The sequence below is a fragment of the Indicator indicator genome, chromosome 7, assembly GCF_027791375.1.
Source record: "Indicator indicator isolate 239-I01 chromosome 7, UM_Iind_1.1, whole genome shotgun sequence".
NCBI classification, from domain to species: domain Eukaryota; kingdom Metazoa; phylum Chordata; class Aves; order Piciformes; family Indicatoridae; genus Indicator; species Indicator indicator.
The window spans coordinates 2,960,433-2,975,998 of NC_072016.1; the positions used below are offsets into that span (position 1 = coordinate 2,960,433).

Genomic DNA, 15,566 nt, shown 5'->3' on the forward strand with positions numbered 1-15,566 from the left:
TGCTAAAGCTTCCAAACAGTGACTGTGTCTTTCTTGTTCTTTAATATTTTTCTGTTTAGCACTAAACTGTGATTATAAGCCAACATGAAATGTGAATTTTTTAATTTTTGAAATGTTTATGAAGCTTGCTGGTGGCCATGCAGGGTTAATGTAGCAAAACAGAAACTCAAAAGACAAGACAGGCTATCTTTGCTCTTTATCAACAGACTTCTCCATCTACCTATGTATTTTTTGAAAAATCATACTTAGAGGTACTAAGAAACAGACAGCTGGGTCTGCAGAGGGTCACAGCTACAGTCATGATGTCATAGGATTACACAGGCTCACAGGATGTTAGGTGTTGGAAGGGACCTCTGGAGATCATTGAGTCCAACCCCCTTGCCAGAGCAGGACCATAGAATCCAGCACAGGTGACACAGGAACACATCCAGATGGGCCTTGAAAGTCTCCAGAGGAGGAGATGCCACAACCTCTCTGGGCAGCCTGTTCCAGTGCTCTGTGACCCTCACAGTGAAGAAGTTCCTCCTCATGTTGTGGTGGAACCTCCTGTACTGTAGTTTCTATCCATTGCCCCTTGTCCTATCCAGGGTGCAAATAAGAACAGGCTGTCCCCTTCCTTCCTGACCCCCAGCCCTCAGATATTTATAAACATTGATTAAATCCTCTCTCAGTCTTCTCCAGAAAAAAACGCCCTAGGTCTCTCAGCCTCTCCTCACAGGGCACGTGCTCGAGTCATTGATGATCCAGCTGCAGAGGTCTGCATCTCTGCTGCAAGACTGGAAAGCATACTGAGTTCAATGCCTCATGCAGGGACGCACCATTCTGGTGTTTACTCATCCAAAAGACCCTATTAGTCACACATTCACTTGCTGCTGTTCTACTGCTTTTGTTGTTGCTGCTATAGGACTTTTGTGTGTAATTCACACACCTTTATACAGCTTCCACCACTGACTTGCCTTATGCCGACATTTTCACGTCAGTAGCTTTGAAAAAGACAGTGGCACTAGTGGTTATCACATGTACACTCCTTTATTGCTGTTACTGTTGCTCTTAAGAGGAATAGCTGAGTTGCTCTAACAGTTTCCCAAATTTTTTAAGGTTAGGGATAAAATCTGTGGCAGAGGATGACTACGTGCACATGGAAGGGCCTTTCTGCAAGTCAAATGCCTGAAGTACAATTTATGAACCGGCTGAACAAGTTGTGAGGAGCAAAGGCTCAGCACACATGATGCCTTCTTTGCCAAATTGTTATTCTGCCTTAAGATTCATAGAATCATGAGAAAACTCTGACTGAAAAAGACCTTTAAAATAATTGGACCTTTAAAATAATTGAGTCCAACACTTATCTAATGTCTGGTGCTAAACCACGTCTCCTAGCATCACATCTATGTGTGTTTTAAACACTTTTCTTGATGGTCATTCAACCACCTCCCTGGGGAGCTTATTACAGTGTTCGATAACCCTTCCTGTGAAGAAGTTTCTTCTTGTATCCAACCTAAACCTCTCTTGCGCAACTTGAGGCCATCTCCTCTCTATCGCTTGTTACTAGGGAGAAGAGACCGACTCCCCACCTTGCCACAGTGTGCTTTCTAAACATAGTGGATCTAAAAGCTCAAGGCTAAGTTAGCCAAACGGCTTCGTGAAGCTGCACAAGTTGGCTCTTCCTTTTGGAGTCGCCGCCCGGCCAAGCAACCCCCGGGCAGCCCGCGGTGGCCGGCCCCTGCCTCTGTGGCATCTGTTCACCGTCGAGCCTCTGCTAGGACGGCCGGCACAGCGCGGGATGTCACTTGGACACTGGCAGCGGAAACCAGCCTCGCCGTTAGCCTGAAGCACGGCTCTTCGGCGGAAGGCTCACTGAGCACCCCGCGGACCTTCCCCGCCGGGACTTCCCAGCATCAGTGCACGGCCAGCACCAGTGCACGGCCAGCAGCATCCCGGCCGGAGGATGCCTGACATTGGCCCCACAGCGCCGCCACCACCCGGCTCGCGCGCCGGGAGGGGTTTCCCCTTCCGTCGACGTCAGCGCGCGCGGGTGACGGCCCAGCCTCTCTTTCCGGCCTCGCAGGCTGCCTGGCTGGAGCACGGAGCGAGCCGCCGCTGCCGCCCTGTGAAGAGAGGCCGCCGCCATCATGCCGGTGTACTTCCAGCGGCCCGAGAATGCCCTGAAACGGGCGAACGGTCAGTGCGGGCCACCCTCCCCTCGCCGCCGGTTGGCCTCCCGCTCCTCCCGCCGTGGCAGCCAGCGTGCGCCGCTCCTCTCTCCCTGGTTGGGCCGGCTGTGCTCTCCCCCAGAGACCCTGTGATTGCCCCTCGGTGCGGGGCTGCGATCGGCGTTTCCCTGGCGCTGAGGAGAGGCCGTCTGGGAGCGGCGCGGCGCCGCCTTGCCGCGAGGAAATGGCTGAGGCCTACCGGCGCCGGCCGCGCCGCATGGCGGAGGCGAGGCCCGGGCGGCCGCGGGGACCGGGCACAATCCGGCTCCGCCTCCCTCTCCCTGTCGGGGCCCCCAGCCGCCCGAGGGCGGAGGCGGTGGGCAGGCTCTGGGTGAAAGGGGGAGTCGTAGATTCGAGGGCCTGTTGTGTCGAGGGCAGCGTGGCCCAGGTCCCGCGGCTTAACCAGTTTGCGGCCCTGCGAGCGCGGGAGCCACGGCAAAGTCGCCGTCGTGCCCGCTGCTGGGAATGGGCTGTCCGCTGACCGGCGGGTTGGCGAGAGGGGTCCGAGAGAAGTCTGGCCTGTCATCCCACTCTAGGACGGTTTCAAACCCGGTGGGATCTCGGATCCAGTTTTTCCATATGGGCTTCGTATTCAGTAGTCTCATCCTTCATGTGACTCTGGTGAGAAAGCGAATATTACACTCCTTAGATGTTGCACGGGCTGATGCATAAATAGAATAGAAAACGAGGAGGGCTGTGGTGTAGCTATCTCTTGCTGATGGCAACACACAAAGCTGGACTGGTTATATTTATCAGCCATATCTTTTCAGGCTAAATGACACTTCTTTTTATGGCTTTAATACTTCTTTTTTTATAGTATCCTTTTTTAAGCACTTAGCAAGACTATTTAGACCCTTTATTGTTACAGGGCTGATTGCAGGATGACACTTAATGACATCCAAAAATTACACGTATATGTAGGTCTTGAAATGACAGCTGAAGAGGCCTGCCTGGGGCCTATGCATAATTCAAGTACTTTGAGTTTTAACTAGAAAATGTTGAAGTGTTGTACATCCCCAGGATTTCTAATCTAAAACCTATGATGAAAATAATTCCCACAAAGTTGAAAGATAAATCCAGCTTCAATCAATTAGCAAAGATGAAATTATGTTTTTAGCAGTCCTTTAAAAGATGCACATAACATAGTATTCTTTACTTAAGCTTCAGAATTTGTAGGTAGAACAAGTGGCACTTTAGTGGTGAGCAAGTTACATTGCTGGAATATTGATCTTAAACTGTTTGGATCTGATATTGTTACTTTCTCGATATTGAAGAAACAGCTTTAAATTCATGTCTTTTGCACTGCTGCAAGTCTACTTAATTTTGATGAGCTGAAGGAGTAGAGATAACTGAAGGATAGGAACTGAAAGGGGTGTTCTGTAGACAAACACTAGCAATCCTGAATCTTGGGAGACATGACAAGCCTCTTGCAAGCTGCAGGGGTTCAATCTCACCATGGCCAAGTACAATAATGGGTGAGAAGTTGTACCTAAGACAGATTATATGTTGCAGGAAGCAGTTTAATATTAAACTGATGTTTCAAATTTTGGAGCACTCAGGGACTTCCAGAGTCACAGTGTTTGCATTTTATAGGTTAAGGCTTAAGTGATCGTTTAGGAGCATTTTATGCTTCAGGTTCTCAGTGACCTCAACATACATAGATGTTTGGAAATAAGAGCTAGGATATATCTACAGATACGTTGGAAAGCTTGTTTTTCCTTATAAATGATAAGTGTAGGTCAAAGCCAACCTTTAGCTCTTTTTAAGATCTGTCATTGCTTTGCACTCAGGGATGTAATGAAACCTTTTAGGAGTGTTTTATTGTTGCAGGTGCTGAGGTTGCCCTCTGTTAGAGATACTGAATAACCCATGACACCTTTGTCACCTTCCATAGTGATCTACATTTTGTCAGCCTCAAAATACAGCTTAATTTGTGGTTTGGGTTAGCAGTAGGTCAGTTTTTAATGTGTATCAGCTAGTTCTTCTCCACTGAGACCTTCAGTTACCATTTTGGATACCTTTTAGCATTTAAAGAGGTTTAACAGTAAGAAATAGGGGGGAAAGAAAGTAATTCTGGCAGCTATTCAGGAGCTAAGGTTTTACATTTTGCTTCCGTAACTTAAAGTTGCTACTGCAAGACATGGTGATGAGTGCTGTATTTGAGTATTCAGGTTCACTTTGTGTGTGCTTTTACTACAGTGTCTGTTAAATCAGCCTTCATTATTTGACTTACTCATAAGAACTTGCTTGACCAGACTTAATTAAAAGTTTCAAAACAATATGAATTAATTTTGTGCTTTGTCCAGTTGGCTATCAACCATTGGCCTTGTTTCAGGACTAAACTTGCCTTTCAAGTTGAATTTCACGAACCAAAAAATGTAAAGCTGAGCAGTAATTGTCTCAAAAGCCTCAGTGAGATAGAGTAGCAGTGTAAATTAAGGGATGGAAGATAGCTTTAGTAAAATTCCCTTGGTGAGTAAAAAAACCACTGCTGAATACTGTCACATGGTAACTTTCATTATCTTTAAACATAATGCTGTGTTTTCTGGAAAGGAATTTGCTCATCTTATGCAAGCTCATTATTTACATAAACTAAGCCCTGGATATGTGCTCATGTGGTCCTTAAACTAAAACCGCACTCCTGCTTTCAAAGAAGATCTTTTAGTGATGTTTAATTTTGATTCTAAGATTCTAAAACTTAGATGCTCTCTCTAATGTATGAACACTTTGAGCAAGCCCCTGCTTTATTCCTTTCTGCCATCATTTCTTTAAGGAATGAGGTGATTTCCAAAGTACCTCATGGGGGATACTGGCTCCACCCCTCAGCCTTTGAGAATAAACACATTTTCTTGTAGCTGTATCGACTTCTCTTTATCTTTTAAACCTGTTTGCTTCTCATTCCCAGCATTCTTTTGGCTTGCTTTTCTGCAGTTAGGAGTAGGTTTGTTGTATCAGCCTGTGTGTATGCTGATAACTGGCTGTACTGCTTGTGGAGGCTTAATGTGTTTTATACTGAGCAGAATGTATGGTGTATCACAGATGGGAGTTGCTGTGATGCTGAGAGATACTGTTAGTAACATCAGCTGCTTAGGGTGTGAATAGTTTTGGCAGCAAGGCTGATTCAAAAAATGTCTGACCCTTCAATTGGACTGGCAGCTTTGAGTGCAACTGTTGTGTACATCACTTGAGTTTAAAAAAATACAAACAACTTTCCTGACTGAAGCTTCTTTCTCAGCTTGGGGCAGGATTTCCTTCTAAGTCAGATTCACTGAATGGTTTGTGTCTTGTTAAATGACATTGGTTGGAGCTGCATTCCAAGCCCTGTGTGTATTTTTCTTTCTTGATGAACTCGCTTTAACATGGGATGTATGTATGAAGAGCCCAGTCAAGCCTTGGTGGACCGAGAGACCTAACTGCTGTCCTCAAATTTTCATGTTAATGGAGAGGACTGTGTTTGTTGGCCAGCTTATGCCCTTGAAAGATTGCCACTGCATTTGCATTTGCCAGCATTTTGGTGTGGCCAGCTAATCCAATCATTGGTGAACTTGGGTTAAATTCTAAAAGCGTGCAGTGTTAAGCATAGACCCAGACATCTTCTGGTTCGCAAGGCTTTTGCTAATTGGGCTTTTACTTTCAGAATTCCTTGAGGTCGGCAAAAAGCAGCCTGCCCTTGATGTTCTCTATGATGTTATGAAAAGTAAAAAACACCGAACATGGCAGAAAATCCACGAGCCGATTATGCTGAAGTACCTGGAGCTCTGCGTGGATCTCCGCAAGAGTCACCTGGCAAAAGAAGGATTGTACCAGTACAAGAATATTTGCCAGCAGGTATGGCTTTTACATTTGGTTTTATTATTTATTTTTAGTAAACATGGTATGTGTCAGCTGATATGTTCTAGAAGTAACCGATTGGTCTTGAGTTAGAATTAATCCACCCTTTAGATGTTCATACATTTTAAATACTGGCTGAGTGGTGTGGATGGAAACATCTTCCCGTTTTCTTCCTTTGGTGTAGGTGAACATCAAATCTTTGGAGGATGTTGTTCGAGCTTATCTAAAATTAGCTGAAGAAAAAACAGAAGCAGCTAAGGAAGAATCCCAGCAGATGGTACTGGACATTGAAGACTTGGATAACATTCAAACTCCAGAAAGGTAGGTGACCAGAAAGGTAGTAAAGTTTTTTAAAATGTAGTAAAGTATTTTCATGAGGGATGTTGACAGTTTGGAGAACTGAGATATAAAGATGATGGATTTGAAATGGAATGCTAAAGGTGTTTAGAGGTTCTAAAAGAGGAAGAGAAAGTAGGAATTTTGCATTCAACAAAATCCTAACTCCTGAGTGAAGGTAAGTAAAGGAAGTAAGGAGTAAAGAATAGAACATGTAGCTACAGTAAGAGGAGTTCTGGGAGTTGAGCCACCACTTTCTAGGATCTGCTCATACCTGCAACTGTAGTAGTATTGGAGAGTTGATTATTGAAAAATGCTTGTTATAAGTTGGTGTACAAACCAAATTAATTATATCAGGCCAATTTAATTCTTACTGTGTAGACCAATTTAATGGCTGTGTGTGATAACCTCCAATCTTTCTGGCCACATTGTGCATGTGCAAACAAAAGGAAATGTTACGTTATTCTTGCCTAGGTAACTGATAAGAACAGACATAAAAGGAAATTGAGTGTTATAATTAATTGGGTGGATAATGAGAAGGAATGGAGAAAAGGATCAGTAAATATATTTGCTTTCACTGGCAGGTAGTGCCAGGTTAGGATGAAACTACTCTGCAGCTCTGTGAGAAGTCACTATTCTGTTGTCAGAATGTTTTGTTGGAGAGCTTCTTAATGTCTTCAGGTAATTCAAGGCTAGCTGTGATTGTGGTTTTATGTTCTTCAGATATGCCTATTGATTTAAAGAATACTCACATTAGGTAGCATAATACAGCTGCGTAGTGTCATCCGTGGAAGAGAAGTGACCTGGTAAGGGTTAAAGAGATGTTTTAAAGCATTCCATCTGCCCACATAAAACAAACAAACAAACAAACCCTGTAAGATGTAAGGGAATAAATTAAGTTTTCCAGAAGTCAAATCAAATTTAAACTTGCAGAAGATATAAAAAAAAAATAACAAAAGGATCTGCAGCCATAGGTAAAGAATTCTAAGAAAAGTAGTGGTAAAATTCTGAGGAGGAGGGGGGTTGAGATTAGCCAGCCTAGGTGTGGTCTGAAAATTAAAGCAATACTTTGCTAGTCATATTTGTAAGAATATCGATTCTGAAATAGAGATGAGTTTTCAGAGCATGGGCATTGCCCTGTCTGAGGTGAAAGGAGAAGTCAGCTTTCTCTTCATGTTGGGTGTCATCATCGTTTGTGTCCTAGGAAAACTTATTTTTAAAAATACCAGGATATACTTTAGGTAGTAACTCTTTGCTACTCCCCATCTGAGCAGTCAGTGTGCTTTCTCATCATCCATCTGTGGGACTGAGTAGTGGTCTGAACAGTTGCTGCTGTGTTGTTACCTTGATCATAAAAACATTCAGGTCTTCAGTACAAGGTTTGAAGGATGGAAGTAGTACATGAAGTTGATCAGATAAAATTCAGCACAGGCTTGCTGAATGGTAGGTGACATCTGATTACATTAGAATTTTATTTGTTAATTTAATTTTTCAGGTACAAGAAATGTGCAAGATGTAACCTGAGGCAAAGTAAAGCTATTGATACCGTACCAGAAGGGGTGTTTGCAGTTGAATTGGAAGGGGTCTAAGATGTTTCACAATGAGAAACTGATGACATGTAATGACAAAAGGAGATAGGAAGCAAGAGTGAAGTTGCTGGGGATTCTTTCAACTGAAATCTTGGCACAGAAACCAAAAAAGTTGAAGCTGTATCTACTGATGATAGAAATTGGACAAAGTTATCAAAGTAGAGAACATTTTGTCTGGCGTAGGCGAAGAAAAAGACATGGAGTAGAAGGCCATGGGTATGCACATTAACAGCAAGGCTCTCTGGTAGAAGTTAAGAGCTCACTAGTTGCAGAAAATGACAAGGTTACAGACCTGTCTTCAGTAGTTCCAGGATGGCAGTGCCATTGTTACTTCCAGTGTCTGGAGTAGTCCTTGGTACAGAGGAATCCTGCTGTTAGGCACTGAAGAGTGGCTGACCACCCTTTTCCTCCTTCTCTTTTATGTAACTGAGGACTAGAAAATATGTCTTTTAAGTCACACTTCTTTTTTGGACAACCACAGTTTCTTTAGTGTTTTTTAGGTCCTGTTTCTGAGCCTCTTTTGCTTTTTTTTGCTGGACTCACTGCTTGGTCTGTTGGAGATGGTGCTGGGAAAATGCCACCTTTAATACTGTATCTACATACAGTACTGGCGCTCAAGGAAGTTAGGCCTGGCAACAGTGTAGTGGGAAGAGAACTACAAGAGTTGAGAGTTTATATTAGAAGCAGGATTTTAAAAACAAAGGCTTAGAGAAAAGGATTCCTTGTAAGTTTGTCATGCTGGGTGGAGTGTTTAGCGTGCAACGCTGAATTTGTCTCAGCGTCTCAGGAATCCTTTCCAGTCTTGTATTTCCGTCAATGGGGGATGCAGTTGTGGCCACTAAATGCTAGCTTAACACATCTAACTTCTGACATCTTTAAGCATCTTTTTCATGTCAGAATTTTTAAAGTTTCTAATGCTTTAAGGATTTGAGTTTTCTATGCGTGCAGATTGTACAGCACACAATGCTTGTGTCATACATCAACAAGAAGTGACCAGCCTCATCTTAGATCACAGGATGTTAGGGGTTGGAAGGGACCTCTGGAGATCCTTGAGTCCAACCCCCCTGCAAGAGCAGGACCATAGAATCCAGTGCAGGTCACGCAGGAACACATCCAGACAGGGCTGGAAAGGCTCCAGAGAAGGAGATTCCACAACCTCTCTGGGCAGCCTGTTCCAGTGCTCCATGACCTTCACAGTAAAGAAGTTCTTCCTCATGTTGAGGTGGAACTTCCTGTGCTGTAGTTTCCATCCATTGCTTCTTGTCCTATCACGGGGCACAAGTGAGCAGAGGCTGTCCCTGTCCCTTCCTTCCTGACCCCAGCCCTCAAATATTTATAGACATTGATCAGATCACCTCTCAGTCTTCTCCTCTCCAGACTAAAATGCTCCAGGTCTCTCAGCCTCTCCTCCTAAGGCAGTGCTCTACTACCTTCATCATTCTTGTAGTCCTCCATAGATCTTGATAAGAAAAACTGGTGAGAATTGTGGGGAATAAAACACCTTTTTTTTTTTTTTTTTTTCCTTTTCTTTTTCCCCCCCTCCTTGCCCCAACTGTAGTGTTCTTCTGAGTGCTGTAAGTGGAGAAGACACTCAGGATCGTACTGACCGGCTGCTTTTGACACCCTGGGTTAAATTTCTGTGGGAATCCTATCGACAGTGTTTGGATCTTCTGCGAAATAATTCTCGGGTAGAACGCCTCTACCATGACATCGCACAGCAAGGTAAGTCATAAAGATGGAAATGGAAGTATATTGAGATCTAGGACTTTTGTATTACATCTCAAAAAACTAGAAAAGTAAAGGTTGTTTCTATTTGTGTCTTGCTTCAGTTGAAAATCTGTTAATCTCTTAAGCATGTGTGTGTACACGCAAATACTATTCTTAAAATCAGAGGTTCCTTAAAGTTACTGAACTTTCTGGACACTGATCTTTTCTTGTAACAGAACCTGGAAGGAGAAAATTGGTTTTTCTGGACATATGGAAACTATGAGAATTCCTGGTGCTGTGCCTTTTTTTTTTTTCCCCCTTAACTTGGGAATTAAAATTAGCCATGTTTTCTCTTTATCTAGAATGACAAATGTGTCTTCCGTTAACGTATTCTATGTCAGCTGACTTCAAAAACTAGTGTACACAAAAGAGTCCTGTAAAACTCTGATTTGGTATCAATTCTGACACAGACATAACTTATCAAAATGTTATGCAGTAGGTGATAGGAGAAAGTCCAGTCTGGTTCTTTCTGGCATTAGTCTACAAAAATTGACTTTAGGAATTGAACACTTGCAAGTTAGTGTTGTCTTAAAGATGAGAGATGAGCAGAAATATTTTCATTTGTATGTAAAATTTGGGGCCCTGTATTTTTGAAAGAAGAAGATATTAGACCCTGAAACTCTGGATCCAGATTATGCAAGTACATCAGGAAAGATGACTGTCAGATGAGTTCTAGATAGTTTAGTGCGTTTTAAGTCTTTGTGCTACAGTCTCAAGACTTTGTTTTTGTACTTCTTTCTGGTGGAGATACTTTTTTTCACTTTTCTTTGTTGGGGGCAAGGCAAAACAGGTTTTCTGAGAGGAACTACAGGATCAAAGACTTTTTTTTTCTGCATAATTTCCATTTGAAAGCTTCATTTAACTTCTCTGGATTTAGATGGTTTGAGAATTTTATCCCACATTTTACAAAGCCAAAACGTGAATTCGTGCTATTCACAGCATTCAATTTGCATTTGGTACAAAATAAAAGCTAGAACGACTGCTTAAATTAGAACATCTTTGGAGAATCAAAGTACTCCCTTTGTTCCTTAAACATAATTGTTAGAAGCATCTTAATTTTTTGAGGTCAAGATGGAAGTGCTCTACACTGTCATTACGTGTGACAGTTAGATTGCATCTTGTTTGATATGGCTTTGCAGTGTGAATGAAGGCTCTTCAGATGTGCTGATTTACATATTTGAATCCCATTTAGAGGTACCACTAAGTGAGCATTCCTGATTTTGTGGTGTTCATTTTTGCAGCTTTTAAGTTCTGCCTGCAGTACACTCGCAAAGCTGAGTTCCGTAAACTCTGCGATAACCTGCGGATGCATTTGGGGCAGATCCAGCGTCACCATAACCAAAGCACAGCAATCAACCTCAACAATCCTGACAGCCAGTCAATGCACTTGGAGACCAGGCTTGTGCAGCTTGATAGTGCTATCAGCATGGAGCTGTGGCAGGTATGCAGCAGGACTCTTGTAATCACGCTGTAGTCTGCAGCCTTTCCAGAATCTGTTCCACGCAGATCCTGTTTCATGATGTGTACTTCAAGGTAAAGACAGGATAATAGCTTAAGAATGAAGTTCCAATATCTAGAATGTGGTACTACATGCATGTTGAATACTTAGTCTGGTGTTCCTCCAGAGCATTTCAAACCAAGCTGCTGCTGGTAGAAGTCAATGGTAAAGTAGCTGGAGTAATTTTGAGTTGTGAAAGTGAGAAGTCGATGATGACACCTTCACCTCTGCCATCTTGCGTTCTCAGGAGCTAGATCACTGGGAAGTGGTTGGTAAAGGTTAATGCCTGCTACTAGGCTGAGGCCTCAGCATTACTTGTTTAATTATGTTAATATCTAGCCAGTGAAGACTACATTTTCAAAGATGTGCTTTACTTTTCCAACCTTTCTGATGTCAGAGTCCTTAAAAAGCCCAGGCTAAATTTTGTGATTTTGATAAAATGTTCTCCATTGTGTTGTTTCCTTTTTATATATATAAGTAATTACATTTCCAAGATTATATCTATTTTGTGGGAAACTAACCCCATTTTTTTTATCACAATAATGATTTTTGTGAAAAATGGTAAACCCAGTAAATACTGCAACTGTTGTAATAGTAAAGTAGTAGATTTTTTGTTACTCTGGTTTGGGGTTTGTAGCTTGAAAATCTGAAAGAAACCCATTTGCAGACAATTATGTTAACTAATTGTTAATTACCAAATTGTAAGCAGATGGTTAATGGATTTGCAGTATGTCCAAATAATATATTAGGAAAAAAGTGTTTAATTTCGTATAGCTGACAATGCTAAAGATCACAGCTTTTAGTAGTAGTAAATATATTTGAATCTTACAGCCTTGCATGAGTGTATATGCTTGGGGGTTGCAAACAGTTCCTAAAAGCAGCATTATTTGTTCTTTTAGGAAGCTTTCAAAGCAGTGGAGGATATTCATGGGCTATTTGCACTGTCTAAGAAACCACCCAAACCACAACTGATGGCAAATTACTATCACAAAGTTTCAACTGTCTTCTGGAAATCAGGAAATGCTCTTTTTCACGCCTCCACACTTCACCGACTTTATCACTTATCAAGAGAAATGCGAAAGAATCTCACACAAGAGGAGATGCAGAGGTGGGAAAAGATAATTTAATGTGATCTTAAAAATTCCATTTTTAAAACTGTGGGTTCAAAGTTAAACTAAATTGTACCCCAAAAGAAGCAGATGACATGCCTGGCTATGAGCAACTCTGCTTAAAGTGGCCAGTACTAATTGCTTCAAAAGAAACATAGAGCAAGTAGGATATGTTACAGAGCTACAGTGTGAATAATGTTAAACATCAGTTAACATTAGTTAAGCTTCCTTCTCTGTTACTGACTGGGAAGCTGAGCAAGTTAGTAAATATTTGTGTTTCACTTCCTTTTTCTCTTCTGAGTGGTGATAGTTACTTCACAAACGGCCTTTAATTTTTTGGTATGGTGCTGGCAAGGCTTTTGAGGCATACAGAACCACTGACTGCATTAACCTCTGAAGTTCATGTATAGGCTTTTGTAGAATCAGAATTTAGTGGGAATTAAATGTGGAGAGTCTTAAATTGTTCTTCATCTGAGTATTAAGGTCAAAGTTGAAGTATTTAATATTATTTGTATTGTTCATTAGAACTGGCTTGCACAGTACAATTTAAAAAGTCAGTGCAATCAAAATGGTCTGGATTTGCAGCTAAAATAAGTGTAGAACTGCTGCTTTCTTTTTTTATTATTTCTTAGGATTCTGATACTTACAGACATGGCTTAAATTGCTTAGTATTTCTCTCTGTGTATGTATCTATATTCATATGTGTAAGTAATGAAAAGATAGTATCAAAATCTTTGCCCTGGTTAGTGAAGAGCACCATATTTTGTACTGTTCTGGGGCAGTTGGAGCATTTTCTGTTGCTGCAGGTGTTTTTGCACAGTTTCCTGCTCAATTCTACTCTTGAACTGGCACATAGGAAAAGGAGTTAATCAGTGTTCTATTCAAGTTCAGCTGTTGTAGTGATACTTTGTCAACAGGATGTCTACTCGAGTCCTGTTGGCCACTCTGTCAATTCCTATAACCCCTGAGAGAACGGATATTGCTCGCCTTCTGGATATGGATGGCATTATTGTTGAGAAGCAGCGACGTCTGGCAACACTGCTGGGCCTCCAGGCTCCACCTACACGTGCCAGTCTCCTTAATGATATGGTAGGTAGTGGTGTCCAGATGAACAGCTTTTAAACATTTAAGAATCCTCTCTTTGGACTTCTAGAGCACTGTGCTTAGTTGTGGGACAGCAGTTAAAGTTAAAATAGCTTTATGGTTAATTGTCTGACTCATGTTATAGTGTTACAATTTCAGATTCCCAAGGAGGGCTATTTGGAAGTGGCAGCAATAATGGGAGGCCTGAATGCTTGTGTGCACTAAAGAGTCAGATGCAATATTGTCCTTTATGTAACCCAAGCAACAGAAGTAATTTTGAAACCAAGGGATTGGAAAAGGGTGTGAGCTAGACCTTGGATTTTTTCCCCCCTCTTCTCTATGGTGTGTAATTAACTGAACCAAATGTTTATTCTGTTTTAAATGTATTTTGGTTAAGTGCAGGTTAGATATCAAATAGTGAACTGTGAGGACCTGTGTGATTATGAAGACTTGTGTTTAATTTGAAGGGAGGAGAGATGAATCTATGTTCAGAGCTTCCCTGATGTTCATAAAGCAGGTATTCAGTCAGAGCTAGGTATTTTCAGAGGATCTTTGAATTTCTTGGAGTCATTTGCATATATGGCTAAAACTTGAATTCAGGGTTCATTTTACAATTTATATCAGTTCTTCTGGCACCTTTCCAGTTTGTCTTAAAACCATTTTGAGATCCTTGGGTTTCTTTTTGTTGACTGTAGGTAAGGTTCAACGTAGTGCAATACGTTGTGCCAGAAGTGAAGGAACTTTACAATTGGCTTGAAGTAGACTTTCACCCACTCAAGTTATGCAGCCGTGTCAGCAAGGTAAGTTTTGTAGTGCTGTGTATGTGGTAATTGGTCTTGACTAATAGTCTTGTTATTTCAGTATGGATTTGTAGTAAATGCCAGCTAGCTGCTGCTGCTGCCAGAGTTTTCAGTAGTTGGCCAGCAGTATGCTCTTGTGGCCAAGAAGGCCAATGGTATCCTGGGGTGCATTAAAAAATGTGGCCAGCAGGTTGAGGGAGTTCTTTCCCACTGCCTTAGCGAGGCCACATCTGGAGTATTCTGTCCAGTTCTGGGCTCCCCAGTTCGAGAGAGACAAGGAACTGCTGAAGAGAGTTCAGTGGAGGGATACGAAGATGATGTGTGGACTGGAGCATTTGTCTTCAGTGGAAAGGCTGAGGGACCTAGGGCTGTTTACTCTGGAGAACAGAAGATTGAGAGGGGATCTTACCCATTCTTATCTAAAGGGTAGAGTTGAAGAGAATGGGCCAGTCTCTGTTCAGTGGTGGCCGTCCACAAGATGAGGGGCAACAAGTACAACCTGGAACACAGGAAGTGACAAAGCAGTGCACCAGGCTGTCCAGAGTGGTTGTGGAGTCTCCTCTGGAGACTTTCAACCCCCTCCTAAATGCATTTCTGTGTGGCCTGCCCTAGGTGAACCTGCTTTGGCAGGGGGCTTGGACTAGATGATCTCCAGAGGTCTCTCCAGCCTCTGCCATTCTGTGATTCAGTCAAATTCAATTGCAATGAGTGGAATGTAACATCTGATATTTGTAGCAGACTATATTACTGAAGCAGAATGAAAATGAATGCAGTTCTCTAGGGTGCTATTTAGAGAGGCCTCTGGAAAGGTGCAGTTTTGGGACTGTAGCAGAAAGCATTACTGGTGGAGATGGTACTGAGTTTAAATTTTACTGAAAATGTAGGAATGAGAAAATTGTATGTGCATGCAAGTGGGTTGTGTGAGGAGTGTCAAAATACACCAATGACTGTTTTTACTACTAAAATGTAGAGCATTGTGAGGTAATAAAACGAGACACATTGAATAGGTGAATAGGTTGTGCAGTTGATGAAGCACATCATAATCTTTTTCTTTCATAGTGGGAATAAAGATATTTGAGGTGCTGAAAAGAACTTGAAGGTAAATTAGCAGTGTGGTACATGTTGCCAGTACTGTCAGTCGCCTTCATACAAAAAATGTTAGCTACCTCATATCAGTGTTCTGATCAAAAAGATACACTGGAGTGAATTAATGTAGTATCTAGACAGGAGTGCTGTGCTTTCATGAGCTGTAAACCAGAAGTATTTAAGAGCCATGCTTCATACTTTGATGTTGAAGTTTTTAAGTGTTGATGCAGACGGAGTAACTTTTCAGAGTTTTGATA

The 15,566-nt window shown here is 42.0% G+C and overlaps 1 protein-coding gene across 1 annotated transcript in view; it reads left to right on the plus strand.

Annotated features, from left to right (window-relative positions):
• Positions 1-2,129: 2,129 nt before the first annotated feature.
• The window catches only part of EIF3A (eukaryotic translation initiation factor 3 subunit A), a 37,998-nt gene continuing 24,561 nt past the window's right edge, over positions 2,130-15,566 (plus strand). The window contains exons 1-8 of the mRNA XM_054382669.1: positions 2,130-2,178; positions 5,848-6,038; positions 6,226-6,362; positions 9,525-9,688; positions 10,975-11,174; positions 12,131-12,339; positions 13,258-13,429; positions 14,119-14,223. Coding sequence (XP_054238644.1) covers positions 2,130-2,178; positions 5,848-6,038; positions 6,226-6,362; positions 9,525-9,688; positions 10,975-11,174; positions 12,131-12,339; positions 13,258-13,429; positions 14,119-14,223 — 1,227 coding nt within the window. The remainder of the gene's footprint in view (positions 2,179-5,847; positions 6,039-6,225; positions 6,363-9,524; positions 9,689-10,974; positions 11,175-12,130; positions 12,340-13,257; positions 13,430-14,118; positions 14,224-15,566) is intronic.